General features: G+C 37.0%; 1 protein-coding gene across 6 annotated transcripts in view; it reads right to left on the reverse strand.

The window, feature by feature from the left end:
- The window catches only part of CENPC (centromere protein C), a 78,417-nt gene that overhangs the window by 50,662 nt on the left and 7,759 nt on the right, over positions 1 to 19,996 (reverse strand). For all 6 annotated transcript variants that reach the window (XR_647013.4, XM_003898839.4, XM_021938584.2 and 3 more), the window contains 3 exons: positions 15,206 to 15,305; positions 2,920 to 3,205; positions 1,855 to 2,067 (listed from right to left, as the gene is read on the reverse strand). Coding sequence is in view for 5 of the 6 variants with exons in the window: in XM_003898839.4 (XP_003898888.3) it covers positions 1,855 to 2,067; positions 2,920 to 3,205; positions 15,206 to 15,305 (599 nt within the window). In the remaining variant the exon portion in view is untranslated. The remainder of the gene's footprint in view (positions 1 to 1,854; positions 2,068 to 2,919; positions 3,206 to 15,205; positions 15,306 to 19,996) is intronic.

Raw genomic sequence — 19,996 nt, forward strand, 5'->3', positions numbered from 1 at the left:
TGAGCACACCACATATTGCAGTGAGATACACAAAATAAAAAACAAGGTAAACATCCAAACTCCAAAGCTGGCATACGCACTCGTTTCCACTTTTTCACTTGGATAAGGCTCAGTTAGCTGTGTTTAGCCATAACAGAAACAAAGACAGAATGCAAAAATTAGATTATGTTTTTCTCTTTTAATTAGAACACACAAAAGGAATCAGAAATGAAAACGCCTTTATTCCTCTAATCGTAAACTCCTGACAAATCTTATAATGTAAAATAGTAAATACTCTAAGAAATATACTCTCTAACGGTAGCATTTCACAAATTTATATAATTAGAAAACTCTGTAAAAACTAATAAAGAACAAAGTCAATACAAATACTATAATGAATGTATGTTTAACAGAGATGATATCCTTAGGAAACAACCTTGACACTATGAAAGTTTAGAATAAGGAAAGATGGCTTCTAATTTGCTAGAAAAACCATGAAAGGCTTTGTAGCATTTAGGCTGGCTGTTGAACGATTTATAAGATTTGGTCACAAGGAAATGCAACAAAGACAATCAAAAGGAAGAGCATAAGTGGAAGTAATGAGGCTAGAAAGCACTGGGAATAATGAATAGTTATATTTGACAACAATTAAACATAAAATTAACTTTACTCACTAGAACATCAAAAAGAACATTAAAAATAATTTCTCAGACGTAATATAATTAGCCCATAAGTATAACACATTTGTTTCAGACGGTGGTGACAATATCCATATGAGGTTTAAAATATATACATAAAAATTATTAATCAACTACAGGAAGCGGAAGCAGAGACTGAACAAAAACGGAATTTCATTCATTCATTTAACATGTTTTTATAAAAACTTCCTTTTTATTTTTGAGACAGAGTCTCACTCTGTCACCCAGGCTAGAGTGCAGTGGCGCAGTCTCAACTCACTGCAACCTCCACCTCGCAGGTTCAAGTGACTCTCTTACCTCAGCCTCCCGAACAGCTGGGATTACAGGCATGTGCCACCAAGCCCGACTAATTTTTGTATTTTTAGTAGAGATAGGGTTTCACCATGTTGGTCAGGCTGGTCCTGAATCCCTGATCTCAAGTGATCTGCCCGCCTCGGCCTATCAAAGTGTTAGGATCACAGGCGTGAGCCACCGCATACAGCAATAAAAACTTCCTAGTATGTTCACTAGCACTCTGATACCTATGATAGTGACATAAGGGCAGCCTAACATAACAATGTCTAAATACAGTATTGCTAGTCAGGTGTGGTGGCTCACGCCTGTAATCCCAGCACTTTGGGAGGCCGAGGCGGGTGGATCACCTGAGGTCAGGAGTTTGAGACCAGCCTTATCAACATGGGGATATTCCATCTCTACTAAAAATACAAAAATTAGACAGGTGTGGTGGCAGGTGCCTGTGATCCCAGCTACTCGGGAGGCTGAGCAAGAGAATCACTTGAACCCGGGAGGCGGAAGTTGCAATGAGCCGAGATTGTGTCACTGCACTTCAGCCTGGATGACAGAGAAAGACCTTGTCTCAAAACAAATACATACATACATACATAAATACTGCATTGACTTCATTCTTTGATATCACACAGACAAACCAGAAGGCAATGAAAACTGAATGAACCTGTTTTCTTTCAAGTCTAATTTAGTATCTATTAAAAAATGGCTTTGGGAGTGACTCACTGACTGGTAAAAAACCATCTCTCCTTAGAAGTCAGACAAAAATTTCAACTAAAATATTTGTTAATTAAATTACTTATTTCTAAGTTAAATAGCATTAGGAATCCTCATATATGGTTCATAGAATATAAAAAAAAATGCCTCAAAGGGAAGTTTCCTAATAACTCACCTGGATTTACTTTTTCGTTTTACTGTTTCTAAAAACAATGTTGAAAAACTTTTTTTAGCTTTTCGTTGAATTTCATATTCTGAATCTCGTGTTATATTCTGAGATGATCCTGATGGTTTTCTTTCTTGTCCTTCTGATGTTTTATACTCTTCATCTGATACTTTATTATCTATTTCTATTTTCTTTAACATAACTTTATCTTCAAAGTTTAACCTAAAAGGTTAAAAGGAGGGTAAGTTGAATGCTCCCAAAACATTTCTTGAGTTACGAGTCTTCCTGAACTCCTTTACAGAGACAATACAGACCAATTTAAAACTCTGTACTAGGCATTTATTTAACACATAAATGTTGATTTGTGTATTCCAAATACACAAGATAAACTGCTCAGGAAGATTAACTTTTGTATTTATCAACAGAAAAACATGAAAGAGAAAATAATGGTTAAAGTATACATCAATGAAATGTATAGCTAGGCAATGGTTCTCAGGGCAATCTTAGAGCACTGTGACAGACCAAACTTTGAATATCAAAGTCTTAGAATATACTTAACTCCTTGGCTCCAGTAATCACACAATACTCTACATAGAAATTACACTCATTACAGAGATCTCCAAATGCAAAAGACCTTGAATAATCTACTTTGCTTCCTAAAGGCCAAAGGTAAGGCCAAGAAAGAGAAACCAGCTGTCCACAAAGCATAGCATCCTCAATAATACTTATGCACTGCTACCCTAGAAGTGACCAGATACATATTTACACTTGCAATTACAAAAAATATTGAGAAAATACAAATTGTTTCTCTTAGGAAGCTATCAAATACTATCAGAGAGAAAACACATTTTTCCAGACTATAGAAAAGTTAACCTCTAAACTTCTCTAAAGTACACTTTAAGGCCTTCCTTAATTATTATAAACTGAATATATGCTAAATGTATACTTTCTCATAACATGTTAATATTCCTCCTTCCTTACTGTAAAATAATATAACAAGATTGAATTATCATTTTTTCATACAAAAAGTAAAATTTTTAAAGTGCAATTAACATTATTTAAATAAAATGTTACCTTTTTTTGGTTTTAAGTGAAACCTCTGTACTTGAAGGCAGCGTATTTACTGAATTTTCAAAAGTGTAAGTCTCTCTCTTTTGAGCACCAGATGGAATAACATTTTGCGATACAGATGTTTTTGCATCCAAAAGAACAGAAGGTGAGCCAACAGATAAGTAAAATTCTTCACCAGCATCACTGTGATAATCATTTATGTTTCTACTTGACATTTTTTTCGAGTCAGATGTATTTTTGGAACTAACATCAGTTGCCAGAATTTTCTGACGAACTTCATGGGCCTGAACTAGAAGAAAATTACATAAAGATACTTGTCAATTAAAAGAATAATAAGAGAATCAAGCAGGCTTTTTAAAATTCTGCAATAATTTAATCAGAAATAGTTTTCAGAAAACTCAAAGTCATTAAGATTAGAATCAAAGGTCTATGATTTAAAAAAGTACTTAAGATTTTTCTATCTTTGGGCTAACAGTGACCTAGGGCAGTAAGATGATCACATATTTACACATACACACATGGAATATAGATATAACAGATATATAGAGATATGACATAATCATGTGTGTATATATGCATAAACAGTATATATGTATATGAACATTTATGTACAATGAGAAAATATAAGAAAATATATACATATTCTCTTAAACCTCACCCTTCAGAATGAGATGGCATTTCCCTGCTTCTCCCTGTAAATACAACTAAATTCCCTGGAAATTATCCATCAATCAACAACAGGACTCTGAAAGCTGGAAGAAAAAAAGGTAGACTAGCTAGGAAACTCAAGACCAGGAACAGATAAGCCTTGGGTTTTCTGTCTATCTCCCATATACCCCTGGACTGGTTACTGGAGAAGCCTATAACCTGGAACCACCAATAGGTGAAAGACAGGGTGGAGGCTGGGTGGAATTGCATTCTCTGAACAAGGTAAACCCAATGAAGACGTAATGAGGAAACTCAAGCCCCATTCAGCATTGTGGGCCATGGAGCACTCCTTACTACCTGCATTGGCAGAGCAACAAAGCCCTGGGCTGTGCTATGGGACTGTAGCAGCAAAGGAGCTCATACCAAGCCAGTCCTGCTTCCACAATCATAGATGGCAGGCGGTATGACCCACATGATGCTGTAGAGTAGTGAAACCTCTGATCTTCACAGCCCAAGACAACATTTTGATCCACTGATAGTACTGACACCCAGGCCATCCTAGTCCCTACTTTACAACCAGGGCACCAGCAGACAGTCTAATCTGAGGCAAGAACAGCGTAAGAGAGGGCAGCATCCCCCGTCCTCCACCCAATGATATAAGGAAACCAGGCCCAGCAGCTTCTAACCAGAACCCCACACAGGTGAACAAGGACATCAAAAGGTATCTTCCAACCACCCCAGAAAGCACCAACAGGAACTGAGCTAGAATCCTAACAGCATCAGAAAATGAAATAGAACAAAACACCACTGCTATTACTCTGAACACTTAACTATCACTGAAAATAAAACTCATAAAACTAAGAAAGAGGGGCTGGGTGCAGTGGTCCATGCCTGTAATCCCAGTACTTTGGGAGGCCAAAGCAAGTGGATCACTTGAGGCCAGGGGTTCAAGACCAGCCTGGCCAACATGGCGAAACCTCATCTCTACTAAAAATAGAAAAATCAGCCAGGCGTAGTGACACATGCCTGTAATCCCAGCTACTCAGGAGGCTAAGGCATGAGAATCACTTGAACCCAGGAGGCGGTGGTTGCAGTGAGGTAAGATCATACCACTGCACTCCAGCCTGAGTGACAAAGCAAGACTCTGTCTCAATAAATAAATAAATATACAAATAAATAACGCAAGAACCTACACATTAAACCAAAATAGGGCAACTATGTGCTGTAACAAAAGATTTAAGTAGTCTAAGAATCCCCTAACATAAGTAACCAAATCTCAGGAATACAATCAAAACAACTCATCATACCAAAACCAAAACAAACCAAAAAAAAAAAGTAAGAAATAATGATCAATAGACATAAATGAGATGAATCAGATTTTAAAATTATTTAACAAGAAATTTTAAAGCAAACATCATAAAATGCTTTAATAATTACAAATCCTCTTGTAACAAATGAAAAAGAAACTCTCAAAGAAGTAGCATTAAAAAAAAAAAAGACAGCTTTTTGGATATTAGCCATTATCAGTAAGTAGTGGTTTTTAAATGTTATTTTTAATTTTCTTAATAACAGTGACGTAAAACAAATCAAAACCACAAGGAGATACTACATCACACCCATTAGGATGGCTATTATTTATAAAAACAAAAGATAACGACTGTTGAATTAGAAAAAATGGAACCTTTGTGCATGCACTGCTGGTGTGCATGTAGAATGACAGTCACTATGAGAAGTGTACACTGAATCCTTAAACTTAAAATTGAAAGCAGGAACTCAAACAGATACTTTCACACCAATATTCATAGCAGCATTACTCACAATAGCCAAAAACTGAAAACAACCCAAGTGCCCATCAACAGATTAATAGATAAAAAGCGGTATACACATACAATGAAATATTACCCAGTCTTAGAATGAAATTCTGACACATGCTACAAAATGGATGAACCTTGAAGACATTATGCTAAGTGAAATAAGCCAATCACAGACAAATTTTCTGTCTGAAATTCATAGACAGATAAAGTAGAATGGTAGTTGCCAGGGCTGATGGAAAAAGAGATACTGTTTAATGGGTACAGTGTTTCAGTTTTGAAAAATGAAAGAAGTTCTATGGATTCATGGAGGTGATAGCCTCACAACAATGTGAAAGTACTTAATGCTACTGAACTGTATACTCAGAAATAAAGTGGAAAATTTTATGTTTATATTATATAATATTTGAAAATACATTTCTTTAAAAAAGAGCAAAGGAAGTGATGTGTATATATAAACAAACTATTTAAAACAAAAAGTCTTGTAAAGTTAAAAAATATTAAAATACACGATAACAGAAATAAGTAACAGTAGTATTTAAGTTGGGAATTCATTGTTTCAGTTACTATTTCTGCATAATACAACTTCTTAACTTGGTTGCATAAAACAACCATTTGTTATGTTCATGGATTCAGTAAGTCAGGAATTCAGCGGAGCACAGAAGGGATGGCTTCTTCCATGAAGTCTGAGCCCTGGAATCAGCTTGTTTACACATATTTGACACCTGGTCTGGGCTGCAGGGTGGGAGTCTTTCTCTCCATAATGGCTAGTTTGGGCTTCTTCATAGCATATTGTCTGGGTTCCAAGGGCAACTGGAGAGAATGAGAAAGAGAGGAAGAGAGACAGATCCAGCATGCCAGGCAGAGCCACATAAGCTTTTATGACCTAATCATGGAAATCACACGTATTATATATGCCACATTTGATGTATGATATGTAGAAACAACTTCACTGAAGTGGATGGGGGGAAAAGGTGATGACCTAAGAAAGATCAGAAGTGAATCGAAGGCCAAGTGTGGTGGCTCATGCCTGTAATCCCAGCACTTCGGGAGGCCGAGGTGGGTGGATCACTTGGGGTCAGGTTCAAGAAGAGCCTGGCCAACATGGTGAAACCCCATCTCTACTAAATATACAAAAAGTATCTGGGCACAGTGGTGCGTGCCTGTAATCCCAGCTACTTGGGAGGCTGAGACAGGAGAATCGCTTAAACTCAGGAGGCGGAGGTTTCAGGGCAACCAAGATTGTGCCATTGCACTCCAGCCTGGGTGATAATGGCAAAATTCCATCTCAAAAAAAAAGGAATGAATCTGCTAGGCATGGTGGCTCACACTTATAATCCCAGCCCTTTGGAATGCTGAGGCAGGCGGATAACTTGAGGTCAGGACTTTAGGACCAGCATGGCTAACATGATGAAACCCCATCTCTACTAAAAATACAAAAAATTAGATGAGCGTGGCGGCTGCTGCCAGTAATCCCAGCTATTCAGGAGATTGAGGCAGAAGAATTGCTTGAACCCTGGAGTCAGAAGTTGCAGTGAGCCGAGATCATGCCACTGCATTTCAACCAGGGTGGCAGAGGGAGACTCTCTCTCAAAACAAACAAACAAACAAAAATGAATGGAGTCTGTAAGACTGAAGGCAAAAGAAACTGTACATAAGCACTATTCTCTAGTTGATAAAACTGTTTTCCACAGGATATGAGTCAACAATTCTGACACTCTTTTACATGTATACAGAAATGTAAAAGATAAGTAAATGGATGTTGAACGGTGAATGCCCAGTTTCTCATTCATGTAATGGGAGTTTACAGATAAGCAAGAGGAGGAGGCTAGAATAATCCACATGGTAATAGATTAGAGTCAGAGATATCAATATGAACTTATGATTAGTTCAACATAGATACAGATAGCTACATTTAAAGATATTTATAGATATGTGCTGATACACAAGTTAGCATACACACACATACATTTACCCAGCTTTATCAGTTGAGAGGGTCTAGAAGCAACAACTCTACAGGAGTGACAGCACACCTAGCACTCAGATCTTGGTTTCTAATACCATTACCCAGTAAAAGAAATCATGATTTCATGAAGAAACGGTTGATTCTAGGATGGCGCAGGAGAGCATCTTGTGGCTCCAAAAGGTATGAAGGTGCTCAGAAACAACAACAAAAATGGGCTACGTCAAAGGGACACTGGAACCAAAGTAAGAGCTTCTATTAGCCAAATCTGGAACAATTTGAATAACAAAATAAACAGTAATGAATTATAAAGCAGAAAATAAAATTTCTCCATCAAGAAAAGAGCAAAATAAACCCAATCAAGCAGAAAGATGGGAAAAAATAAAGAGCAGAAATCAATAAAACTGAAAATAGAAAAATACAGAAAATTATTGGGGGAAAAAAACCTACAAAATGATAACAAAAGTGACAACCATAAGAAGATATGCGGAATAAAATAGGCGATATCACAATAGATTTTGCAGCCATCAAAAATAGGGTAATGCTTCACTTTGAAAACTGGCACAGGCCGGGCGCGGTGGCTCAAGCCTGTAATCCCAGCACTTTGGGAGGCCGAGACGGGCGGATCACGAGGTCAGGAGATCGAGACCATCCTGGCTAACACGGTGAAACCCCGTCTCTATTAAGAAATACAAAAAACTAGCCGGGCGAGGTGGCGGGCGCCTGTAGTCCCAGCTACTCGGGAGGCTGAGGCCGGAGAATGGCGTGAACCCGGGAGGCGGAGCTTGCAGTGAGCTGAGATCCCGCCACTGCACTCCAGCCTGGGCCACACAGCGAGACTCCGTCTCAAAAAAAAAAAAAAAAAAAAAAAAAGAAAACTGGCACAGACAAGGATGCCCTCTCTCACCACTCCTATTCAACACAGTACTGGAAGTTCTGGTCAGGGCAATCAGGCAAGAGAAAGAAAGAAAGGTTATTCAAACAGGAAGAGAGGAAGTCAAACTGTCTCTGTTTGCAGATGACGTGACTGTATACTTAGAAAACCCCATTGTTTCAGTACCAAAATTCCTTAAGCTGGTAAGAAACTTCAGCAGTTGGGAGGGCCTCAGGATACAAAATCAATGCGCAAAAATCACAAGCAGCAGCACACCAACACGGCACAAGTATACATATGTAACACACCTGCACGTTGTGCACATGTACCCTAGAACTTAAAGTATAATTAAACAAACAAGCAAACAAACAAAAAAAACACAAGCATTCCTATACACCAATAATAGACAAGCGGAGAGCCAAATCATGAGTGAACTCCCATTCACAATTGCTACGGAGAAAATAAAATACCCAGGAATACAACTTACAAGGGACCTGAGGGACCTCTTCAAGGAGAACTACCAACCACTGCTCAAGGAAATGAGAGGACACAAAGAGAAAAAAATTCCATGCTCATGGATACAAAGAATCAATATAGTGAAAATGGCCATACTGCTCAAAGTAATTTATAAATTCAATATTACTGCCATCATGCTACTACTGACTTTCTTCACAGAACTAGAAAACACTACTTTAAATTTCATATAGAACCAAAGAGCCCATATAGCCAAGACAATCATAAGCAAAAAGAACAAAGTGGAAGGTATTACGCTACCTGGCTTCAAACTATACTACAAGGCTACAGTAACCAAAATAGCTTGGTACTGGTACTAAAACAGATATACAGACCAATGGAACAGAAGAGAGGCCTCAGAAATAACACCACACGGCCGGACGCGGTGGCTCACACCTATAATCCCAGCACTTTGGGAGGACAAGATGGGCAGATCACGAGGTCAGGAGATGCAGACCACGGTGAAACCCCATCTCTACTAAAAAATACAAAAAATTAGCTGAACTCGTTGGCGGGTGCCTGTAGTCCCAGCAACTGCGGAGGCCGAGGCAGGAGAATGGCGTGAACCCGGGAGGCGGAGCTTGCAGTGAGCCGAGATCGCAACACTGCACTCCAGACTGGGCGACAGAGCGAGACTCCGTCTCAAAAAAAAAAAATAATAATAATGACATCACATATCTACAACCATTTGATCTTCGACAAATCGGACAAAAACAAGCAATGGGGAAAGAATTCCCTATTTAACAAATGGTGCTGGGAAAACTGGCTAGACATATTCAGAAAACTGAAACTGGACCCCTTTCTTACACCTTATACAAAAATTAACTCAAGATGGATTAAAGACTTACATGTAAGGCCTAACATCATAAAAACCCTAGAAGAAAACGTAGGCAATACCATTCAGGACATAGGCACGGGCAAAGACTTCATTACTAAAACACCAAAAGCAATTGCAACAAAAGCCAAAATTGACAAACGGGATCTAATCACACTAAAGAGCTTCTGCTCAGCAAGACTGAACAGGCATCCTACAGAATGGGAGAATATTTTTGCAACCTCTCCATCTGACAAAGGTCTAATATCCAGAATCTACAATAAACTTAAACAAATTTACGAGAAAAACAAAAACAAACAATCCCGTCAAAAACTGGGCAAAGGATATGAACAGACACTTCTCAGAAGAAGATGTTTTCGTGGTCAACAAACATAATTAAAAAAAGCTCATCATCACTGGTCATTAGAGAAATGCAAATCAAAACCACAATGTGATGCCATCTCACACCAGTTTGAATAGTGATCATTAAAAAGAAAAGAAACAGATGCTGGCAAGGATGTGGAGAAATAGGAACACTTTTACACTGTTGGTGGGAGTGTAAATTAGTTCAACCATTGTGGAAGACAGTGTGGCAATTCCTCAAGGATCTAGAACCAGAAATACCATTCGACCCAGTAATCCCATCACTGGGTATATACCCAAAGGATTATAAATCATTCTACTATAAAGAGACATGCACATGTATGTTTACTGCAGCACTATTTACAATAGCAAAGACTTGGAACCAACCCAAATGCCCATCAATGATAGACTGGATAAAGGAAATGTGACACATATACACCATGGAATACTAAGCAGCCATAAAAAAGAATGTTCATGTCCTTTGCAAGGATATGGATGAAGCTGGAAACCATCATCCTCAGCAAACTAACACAGAAACAGAAAACCAAACACCGCATGTTCTCACTCATAAGCAGGAGTAGAACAATGAGAACATACGGACACAGGGAGGGGAACATCACACACCGGGGCCTGTCGGGGGAGGGGGAAAAGGGAAGCGAAAGCATTAGGACAAATACCTAGGCTTAAAACCTAGATGACGGGTTAATAGGTGCAACAAACCACCATGGCACATGTATACCTATGTAACAAACCTGCATGTTTAGCACATGTATCCCAGAACTTAAAGTAAAAAAATACGTATTAAAAAAAACTCCAAAAAAAAAAAAAAAAAAAAAAAGGATAATGCTATGAACAACTTCATGCTTACAAACTTGACAGATGATTAGAAAAAATGGACCGATACCTCAGAAAACACAAACTACCAAAATTCGGTCACAACGAAAATGATAATCTAAATAGTCTTATAACTATTCAAGAATTAATTTTGTTATTTAAAGTTCTTGAAAAAAAAAATCTCCTGGACCAGAGAATTTCACCGGAGACTGTTACACCAAATAGTTAAAGAATTAACACCAATTTTACACAGTCCCTTCCAGAAATTAGAAAAGGGAATAATTTCCAACTCATTTAATAAGGCAAATATTACCTTGATACCAAAACCATACAAACACAGCATTAAAAAAATATAAACCAATCTCTCCTTACTTAAATACAAAAATCCTCGAAATTTTAGCAAGTCACATTCAACAATGTATAAAAAATAGTAATAATGCACAATAACTGACATTTATAGATAACTACATCCAACAACAGAAAACATTTTCTTTAAATGCCCATGAATCATTCATAAAGACAGGCAATATCTTGGGTCACAAAACAAATCTTCATAAATGTAAAAGAACTGAAATTACACAGTGCATACTTTTCATAAAGGAATCAAGATCAGAAATTAATATGTAAAAGATAAGAAATTAGCAAACACTGAAAAATTAACACACTTCTAAATAACCAATAGGCGAAAGTCTGAAAAGATATTTAAAAATACACCAAAATAAGTGAAATGAACAGAAAATACAAGACACAAAACCTGTGGAATGCAGCTACAACAGTGCTGAGGGGGAAATTTATGCCAAATGAATACATTTGAAAAGGGAAAAAGAGCTCAAATCAATAATACATCATGACCACATGGAAATTTTATGCAAGGCTGGTTAAACATTCAAAAAATCAATCTGTATAAGCCACCATATTAACAGATTAAAGAAGAAAAATCATATGATCATATGGATTTATGCAAAAGATGCATTTGACAAAATCTACATTACCCATGATTAAAATTCTCAGCATACTGGCAGGACAAAATTTCCCAACCCTATGAAAAACATCTACTAAAAACTTACAGCTAACATCATATACTTAATGTGAAAGATCAAATGCTTTCTAAGAGCTAGAATTTTCATTTTCACCCTGTCGTTTTTTTTGTGTTTGTTTGTTTTTTGTTGTTGTTTTTTGAGACAGGGTCTGACTCTGAACCCAGGCTGGAGTGTGGTGGCACTAGCACAGCTCACTGCAGTCTCAACCTTTTGGGCTCAAGTGATTCTCCCACCTCAGTCTCCCAAGTAGGCAGGGTTACAGGTACCTGCCACTGCACAGGCTATATTTTTGTGTTTTTTTGTAGAGACAAGTTCTCACCACGTTGCCTAGGCTGGTATCAAACATCTGGCCTCAAGCGATTCTCCCACCTCAGACTCCCAAAGTGCTGGAACTATAGGTTTACGCCACGGTGCTTGGACCCATCACTGATACTTAACACAACACTGAAGTGCTAGCTAATAACGGTAAGAAAAAGAAATTAAAGACATAAACTAAATTTACCCCAAACTACCCACAATTATTATTTTAAGTGGCACCGTACTAATTTCAGTTAAAATCATAGAATAGACATGGGTATCTAATATCATCATTATTAAACAACATTGACTCAGAGATTCTATCAAAGGCAAGCTGACTGAAATAATCAGATTAAATATAATAAATAAAACCTCTCTTTAGCTGATGACATGGTTATATAGCTTAAAGAAAACTAGAAGATTCAAATTTTTAAAGGTCTAGAATTAATTTTTTAAAAAACCTTGGTAAGTGCTGAATTAAAATTTTCTTGATATAAAAATTAGCCTCATAATTTAACAAAATGTTCAGAATAGTACAAAAATTATAGTATAGTTAGGATTAACCTTAACAAGAAAGTCAAAGACCCAATACTATGAGGGAGGGGAGAATGGGAAGCCAGAAGACAGACTTTATTAAAACATTTTTTATGATAAAACATGAAATTTACCATATTAACCATTTATGAGTATACAATTTAATGGCATTAAGTACATTCATAAGACTGTGCAACCAAGACCATTTCTAGAACTTTTTCATCATCTCAAATTCTGTACACATCAAACATCAAAATACCATTACCCACTACCCTAATCCCCTGCAACCTCTATTCTGCTTCCTATCTCTAAATTTACCTATTATAAATACCTCATGTAAGTGGAACTACAAAATTTTTGCCCTTTTTTGTCTAGTTTATTTCAGTTTGCATGTTTTAATGTGTTCAAGATTTTTCTATGCTATGTTACATAGCAGAACTTTGTTTTTAATGACTAATATTCTATTCTATGTATACATCACATGCTGTTTATCCATTCATCTGTTGACGGACACTTGGTTTGTTTACACCTTTTGAGTATTGTGAATAATGCTGCTAGGAATATGAGTATACAAATGTCTGTTTCCGTCCCTGCTTTCAATTCTTTGGGGTATATATCTAGGAGGGAAGTACTGGGTCATATGGTAGCTCTATGTTTAACTTTTGAGAAACTATCAAACTGTTTTCCACGGTGGCTGCACCATTTTACATTCCCACCAGTGATGCATGAGGGTTTTGATTTATCCATATCTTCAACACTTATTTTCCTTTTTTTGTTTTAAATAATAGCTAACCTAGTGAGTGTAAAGTGGTATCTTCCTAGGGTCTTGATTTGCATTCTCTAATGACTAAAGATTTCAAGGATCCTTTCATATATTCATTGGTCAATTGCATAACTTCTCTGGAGAAATGTCTGTTCAAGTCCTTTGCTCATCTTTTATTTGGGTTGTTTGGTTTTTCTGTTGTTGAGCTGTAGAAGTTATTTATATTCTCTGATTATAAATCGCTATCATCCTTATCAGGTAAATTATCTGCAAATATCTTCTCCTAGTCTGGTTGCCCTTTCACACTCTTGACAGTGTCCTTCAGATTATTATTATTATTATTATTTTTGGAGACAGGGTCTCACTCTGTCGCCAGGCTGGAGTGCAGTGGCGCGATCTTGGACTCACTGCAACCTCCACCTCCTAGGCTCAAGTGATTCTCCTGACTCAGTCTACGGAGTAGCTGAGATAACAGGCACCTGCCACCACGCCCGGCAAATTTTGGTAATTTTAGCAGAGATGGAGTTTTACCACATTGGCCACGGTGGTCTCAAACTTTTGACCTCAATTGATCCACCTGTCTCAGTCTCCCAAAGTGCTGGGATTACAGGCATGAGCAACCACTCCTGGCCCCAAATTAACATTTTTATAAGAAAGAAACAAAATTTATTTTGTAAAAAACCTAAATAACATAAAAAATATGAATTCTCACAAAATTACTACATATATTAAATGCAATTCTAGTTAGAATTCCAAAAGTTTATTAGGAATTGGATAAAACTAAAAGCTCATAGAAAGAAAAAAGGCTGCAGAATGGCAGTGGAATAGTGAAGGTATTTACCTTTATATCAGGACATACTATAAAGCTACTATTAGTAACACGAGTATGTGTTGGCAGAGGAAAAAAATACATCAAAATTCAAAAGTATGTTGAATGTTACGTGAGATTTAATATAGAATAAAAGTAGTACATTTAGAAGAGAACAGATTTTTTTTTAATTTAATAAATAGATCTGACACAACTGACCACCCAGAAGAAAACAAACTTAGAAGATTGTCATGTTATATACCGAAACACATTCCAAATGGTTAAAGACTTAATTTTCTTTTTTTTTTTTTTTAAAAAAAAAAAAAGGTTTTCAGATGAAAAATCTAAGTTGGGATAAGACAGAACTTTTAACTACAACAAACTTAAAGCTATAAAAGTCACACATTTAATAATTAAAATCCAACAGCCAATAAACATAAGGTGCTCAAACTCTGGCAATCATGGAAACGGACACTAAAGTCAAAATGAGATTGCTTAATATCAATGAATGGGCAAAAACGTGGAATAGTAAATAGACTATCAGGTAAAAGGTACTTTACACTATTAGTGTAAAAGGAAATTATAATAGCCTTTTCTGAAAGCAGGTACAGGCACAGACACATACAAACACATATGCTTTTTTTTTTTTCATTTATGGGCACCAATTAAGGTATAGAATGATTCAAAGGCTACCTCAGCAGAATGATAGGAGTAATGACTAAATTCTTATTTTAAACCTTTATTAACTCAATGGAGTAATATAACACTCTTTTAATCTGAAAAATGAATATAAATAAAACTTTAAAAAGTAGTAGCACATATCACTGACTAAAGGAAATGGAGAAGAGAGAAAAAGAGCACTGACCATGGAGTTGTAAGGAACTCAAAAACGAATTCATCCATTTCACAATTCACAATTCTGTCTAGGCTGACCCTGACCTTCATACTCAAAGCAACACATGCACCATTAGCATTTCTCACTTTTTAAATATATCCAAGCAAATAATGCCCATGGAATGCCACCAACCTGATCTGTTGGTGGCTTCACTTGGTTCTACAACAAACTGCAGAGAGGCTTCTTTCTTCCTTGAAGAAACTGGAACTGACTTTGGATGTGATTTCTGGCACTGAGCACAGAAGAAATACAACATTAGAACTATTTTATTAACTTACCAATTCTGATGAAATATATTTGTTTTTTAAATGGAGGGAAAAACAAGTATTCTAAAACAACAAACCAGCTGTTAAGAGTTTTATACTACTTTTTATTTTATTTCTAAAGTAATAGTTACTTTGGAAAACAATATGGCATTATTCAGTAAAGCTGAAATTTCATACAACCTATCACAGAAACAGTATGGCTCTAAACAGCAAACAACTATGTGGATAGAAGACTGAATAAACTTATTGAATAAATATAGTATAGATATATCATATTACATATGTAACAGTGGACCAAATAAACTACAATAATATAAATTATTATTTTAACCAGAAAAAAAAGCAAGCTGCAGAAGTACATAACAATCCTATCTATGTAAAGTTCAAAACAGCCACATAAAACACTACAGTATTTAGAGATTCATTCTGCAGGAAAGAGTTAACGTAGCAGGCCTGATATATTTAAAGGGCCAGCTTACAGGGCTACCCCTTGGTTGGCATCCGGAAACTTGACTTTTAGAATGTTCCCTCCGTTACCAGCAGACAAGGTTGCACCTGCTATGCCAGCCTGCCTAGACTGTTTGCATAAACACTGTGATTTGTGGTGAACATCTGCTTTCTTTCCTTCTGGGAGTGTGTAAAATTTTGGTAGGCATAGGGTGCTTAGACCAATCCCCAGCGAAAACAGGCTGAGTTTCAAAAGGCTTCTCTGAGGAGAAAGAATATATACACGTTACTGCATTTCACTGCTGGAAGGAATGAGTACACTCTATATGGCCCGCTGGGGAGCACAGGAAGCCTATACATGGATTCCTCCAGACTCTGCTAATGTACATTTTTCCCTTACTGACCCAGCTGTGTATCCTGGCTGAATGACTATAATAAGTATCGGTCATGAGTTCAACTATATGTCAAGTCTGTCGAGTCCTTTTAGTGAAGCACCCAAATGTGGATGGTAGTGGGACCTCTGTCACAAGTGGTAGCAGAAGTTGGACACAGTATTGGCACAGTACAGAAATGAATAAATGACAGGCTGATATGGTTTGGCTGTGTCCCCACCCAAATCTCAACTTGAATTGTATCTCCCAGAATTTCCCTGTGTTGTGGAAGGGGCCCAGTGGGAGATAACTGAATCATCAGGGCCAGTCTTTCCCGTGCTATTCTCGTGATAGTGAATAAGTCTCACGAGATCTCATGGATTTATCAGGGGTTTCCACTTTTGCTTCTTCCTCATTTTTCTCTTGCCACCACCATGTAAGAAGTACCTTTTGCCCTCTGCCATGATTATGAGGCCTCCGAGCCATGTGTAAGGCAAATTAAATCTCCTTTTCTTCCCAGTCTTAGGAATCTCTTCATCAGAAGTGTGAAAATGGACTAATACACAGATCCACTACACTGTTGTTGAGTGACCACAGTATGGAATTCAATTCCATAAAAAGACAGAGGCAGGCTTTCATTTCATCTCTGCTCCCTCTTAATATCTCATTAAAGATTTTTAAAAACAAACTCAGAAGGATGAAGAGAAAGACAAAGGAGTAGATGAGACATGTCAGCAAACATTTTTAGGTTGAAAAGCAAATTACTGGTAATTAAGCAACCCAGAGAGAATGGAAACATGCTAGCAATGGAGAAAACCCAGAAGCAGACAGATCACTGTTTATGGATAAACCTATAAAGATTAGTAAAATTGCAAGACACCACTAAAAAAAGGGGGCAGGTCAGATGCAGTGGCTCACACCTGTAATCCTAGCACTTTGGGAGGCCAAGGCAGGAGGATCACTAGAGGTCAAGAATTCAAGATCAGCGTGGGAAACTAAGCAAGACCACATCTCTATGTAAAAATAAAAAATTAGCCAAGAGTGGTGGTGCATGCTTGTGGTCCTACCTACTCAGGAGGCTGAGGCAGGAGGATCACGTGAGCCCAGAGGTTTGAGGTTGCAGTGGGCTATGTGCACGCAACTGCACTCCAGCAACAGTGCAAGACCCTGTCTCAAAAAACAGAAGGGGCACGTAAACAGAGGGTGTTAAAAGTGCGTATAGTTGAATGTGTCTTTTGTCAGAGAAAAAAAAGGCGTGTATAGAAAGTAGTAAAACTGGCTGGGCGCAGTGGCTCACACCTGTAATCCCCATACTTTGGGAGGACGAGGCGGGTGGATCACCTGAGGTCAGGAGTTCGAGACCAGCCTGACCAATATGGTGAAACCCTGTCTCTACTAAAAATACAAAAATTAGCCAGGCCTGGTGGCAGACACCTGTAGTCCTAGCTACTCGAGAGGCTGAGACAGGAAAATTGCTTGAACCCGGAGGCGGAGGTTGCAGTGAACTGAAATCATGCCACTGCACTCCAGCCCAGGAGACACAGCGAGACTCCGTCTCAAAAAAAGAAGGTAGTAAAACCGAGAAGCCCCTCCCAAACCTATCAGAAGATTAGATATTTACTCTCTTGAGTTTCTAAATCAGAGAGACTGTGACATTAGTGGCATAAGATACAGCTGAAGTTAAGGGCAATACATGAAAACCAGAGATATTAAGTAGGAGCATTCAAACTGCACTTTCCCCTCTGCCACATCTGACTGAAATGGAAAACAATCACAGTTAGACTCCAACAGCCAAGTGGGAGAGATTTCTTTGTCAGAAATACTTACCAGCCAAGAGAAAAGAAAACTACAGCTATTAACACCTGGACATCAACAATGAAATGGACCAAACTACACCAAGGTGACATCCACCAGTTTACAAATTTTACTAGGCATACAGAGCTTCCAATGCATTTTAGTTTCCCACTTTCAAACAAGAAGAGATAGCTAAGGATCACCGGACATATGAAAAAAGGCCAGGTAAAGAGCAAAGTCAGTAAAAAAGGTACTTGCAGAAAACAGAAACTGAAGAAATATGTATGAAAATGGTTAGAAGAACCTAAAGTCAAGGAATATAATAAAAATTTAGATCACTAAAGACAGAGGACATGATCCTAAAAGCCTGCAAAGAGGAAAAAAATAGTCACAAAGGATCATGAAATCAAAACAGTATTCTCAACAGAGAAGCTAAAATAAAAGAAAGCAACATTTTTAAAAGTCTAAGGGAAAATATACCTGACTAAAAGGGAGGCTTGACATGAAAAAAATATATTTTTTAATTAAAGGAAAATAATTTCTAATCTAGAATTCTGTACTCACCCAAATTACACATCATGAAGGTAAAACCATGGTATTTTTAAACAATTAAGGTCTTAAATTCTCAGAAAGCTGCTAAAGGATAAGTCCCACCAAAAAAGGAGAGGCCAAGAAAAAAGGAAGATTTAAGATCCAAGAAATAAGAGTTGCAATTCAGGAGAAAAGCAAAGGGACTCCCTGTGATACAGGGAGAGTACATGACAAAACCTATGTAACAGGTCTAAGGATAGATTGCAGAAAAAAAAAAAAAGAGCAGAGATAGAAAAGCTGAAAATGATAAATTAATGTGTCTACATATACTAAGACATTTATACTTAGACTTTTGTCATAGAAAACTGGTGACGAATTAGTCATAGGTGCACAGAAAGTCAAAAATGGAAAAACCAAAATTAAATCAAGAGAAAACTAAGAGCTGTACATAAAGAAAATTTAACCATTAGTACTCTACATAGCTGTGACTACTGAAACAGTCGTTATAATACCGTAAACACTAAATACTAATCCTACTAAAAATTATGTCGTACTAAAGAATGGAAGTTTATGTGTTGTGGTGGGAAGTAGAAACTATATGACAAATAGTCTAAATTTCCATAGTAGAAAGCCAATAAATAATAGCAAAGACTGAAAAAAAAAATCAAGAAACAGCAATATAAACATTATTTAGAAATATGGAGTCAAAATACCTGGAAGAAATAGCTAAGACTAAGAAGTTGGACTTGGAGGAGGAAAAGAGGGCTCTACTGTTTTTTTGTGGAATTTATGGAACTATTTTAACTACCATGTACATAATGCCTTTGAGTTTTAAAATCATTCTTCCAACAAATTAAGAAGAAAATTATGTAAAAAGATAGGGAACAGAATAAAATAGTGAACCAGAATAGACTGCTGATTCTTTGAAAATGCTAATGACAGAAAAATACCTCTAACAACACAGATTATTTAAAAAGGTGAAAATCAGCAATAAAAAGAGAGTACTAACTATGAGAAAGATCATAAAGTTAACTATACACAAACTGAGAACAGAGGAAATATTTCAAGAAAATTATAAAATGTCAAAACTGGCAAAAGAAATACAAAAAATGTAACAGATCATTAAATAAAGTGGTAATCACAAACACCCCACCAAAACAGCCCCAACCATGTTTTACAAATGATCTAAATTTGAAGAAACAGATCATTTTTGCTTAATCAAGTTATCCCAGAAAACAGAAGAGAAAAACTAATTTCTTTTATGAAGTTCGGCTGTGTTTCAGATAAAACCTAAGGAGTCGTATCTTATTTTACTTAAAAACAAACAAATATGAAGTAATAACCAGACCTAGGAATCTCAAGGTCTCAAACAGAAAAGCTTGTAAGATAGGTAAGTCTTAAGTCTGATTTTATTTTCAAATCAAGTAAACAAATTCCATTTCTTATGTGGAAGGCCTGGGCCAAGCTTGCTGCATGGAAAGGATCTATCTGAAAAAAAAACCCGAACACCTACA

This window comes from Papio anubis, chromosome 3 (assembly GCF_008728515.1).
Source record: "Papio anubis isolate 15944 chromosome 3, Panubis1.0, whole genome shotgun sequence".
Lineage (NCBI taxonomy): Eukaryota > Metazoa > Chordata > Mammalia > Primates > Cercopithecidae > Papio > Papio anubis.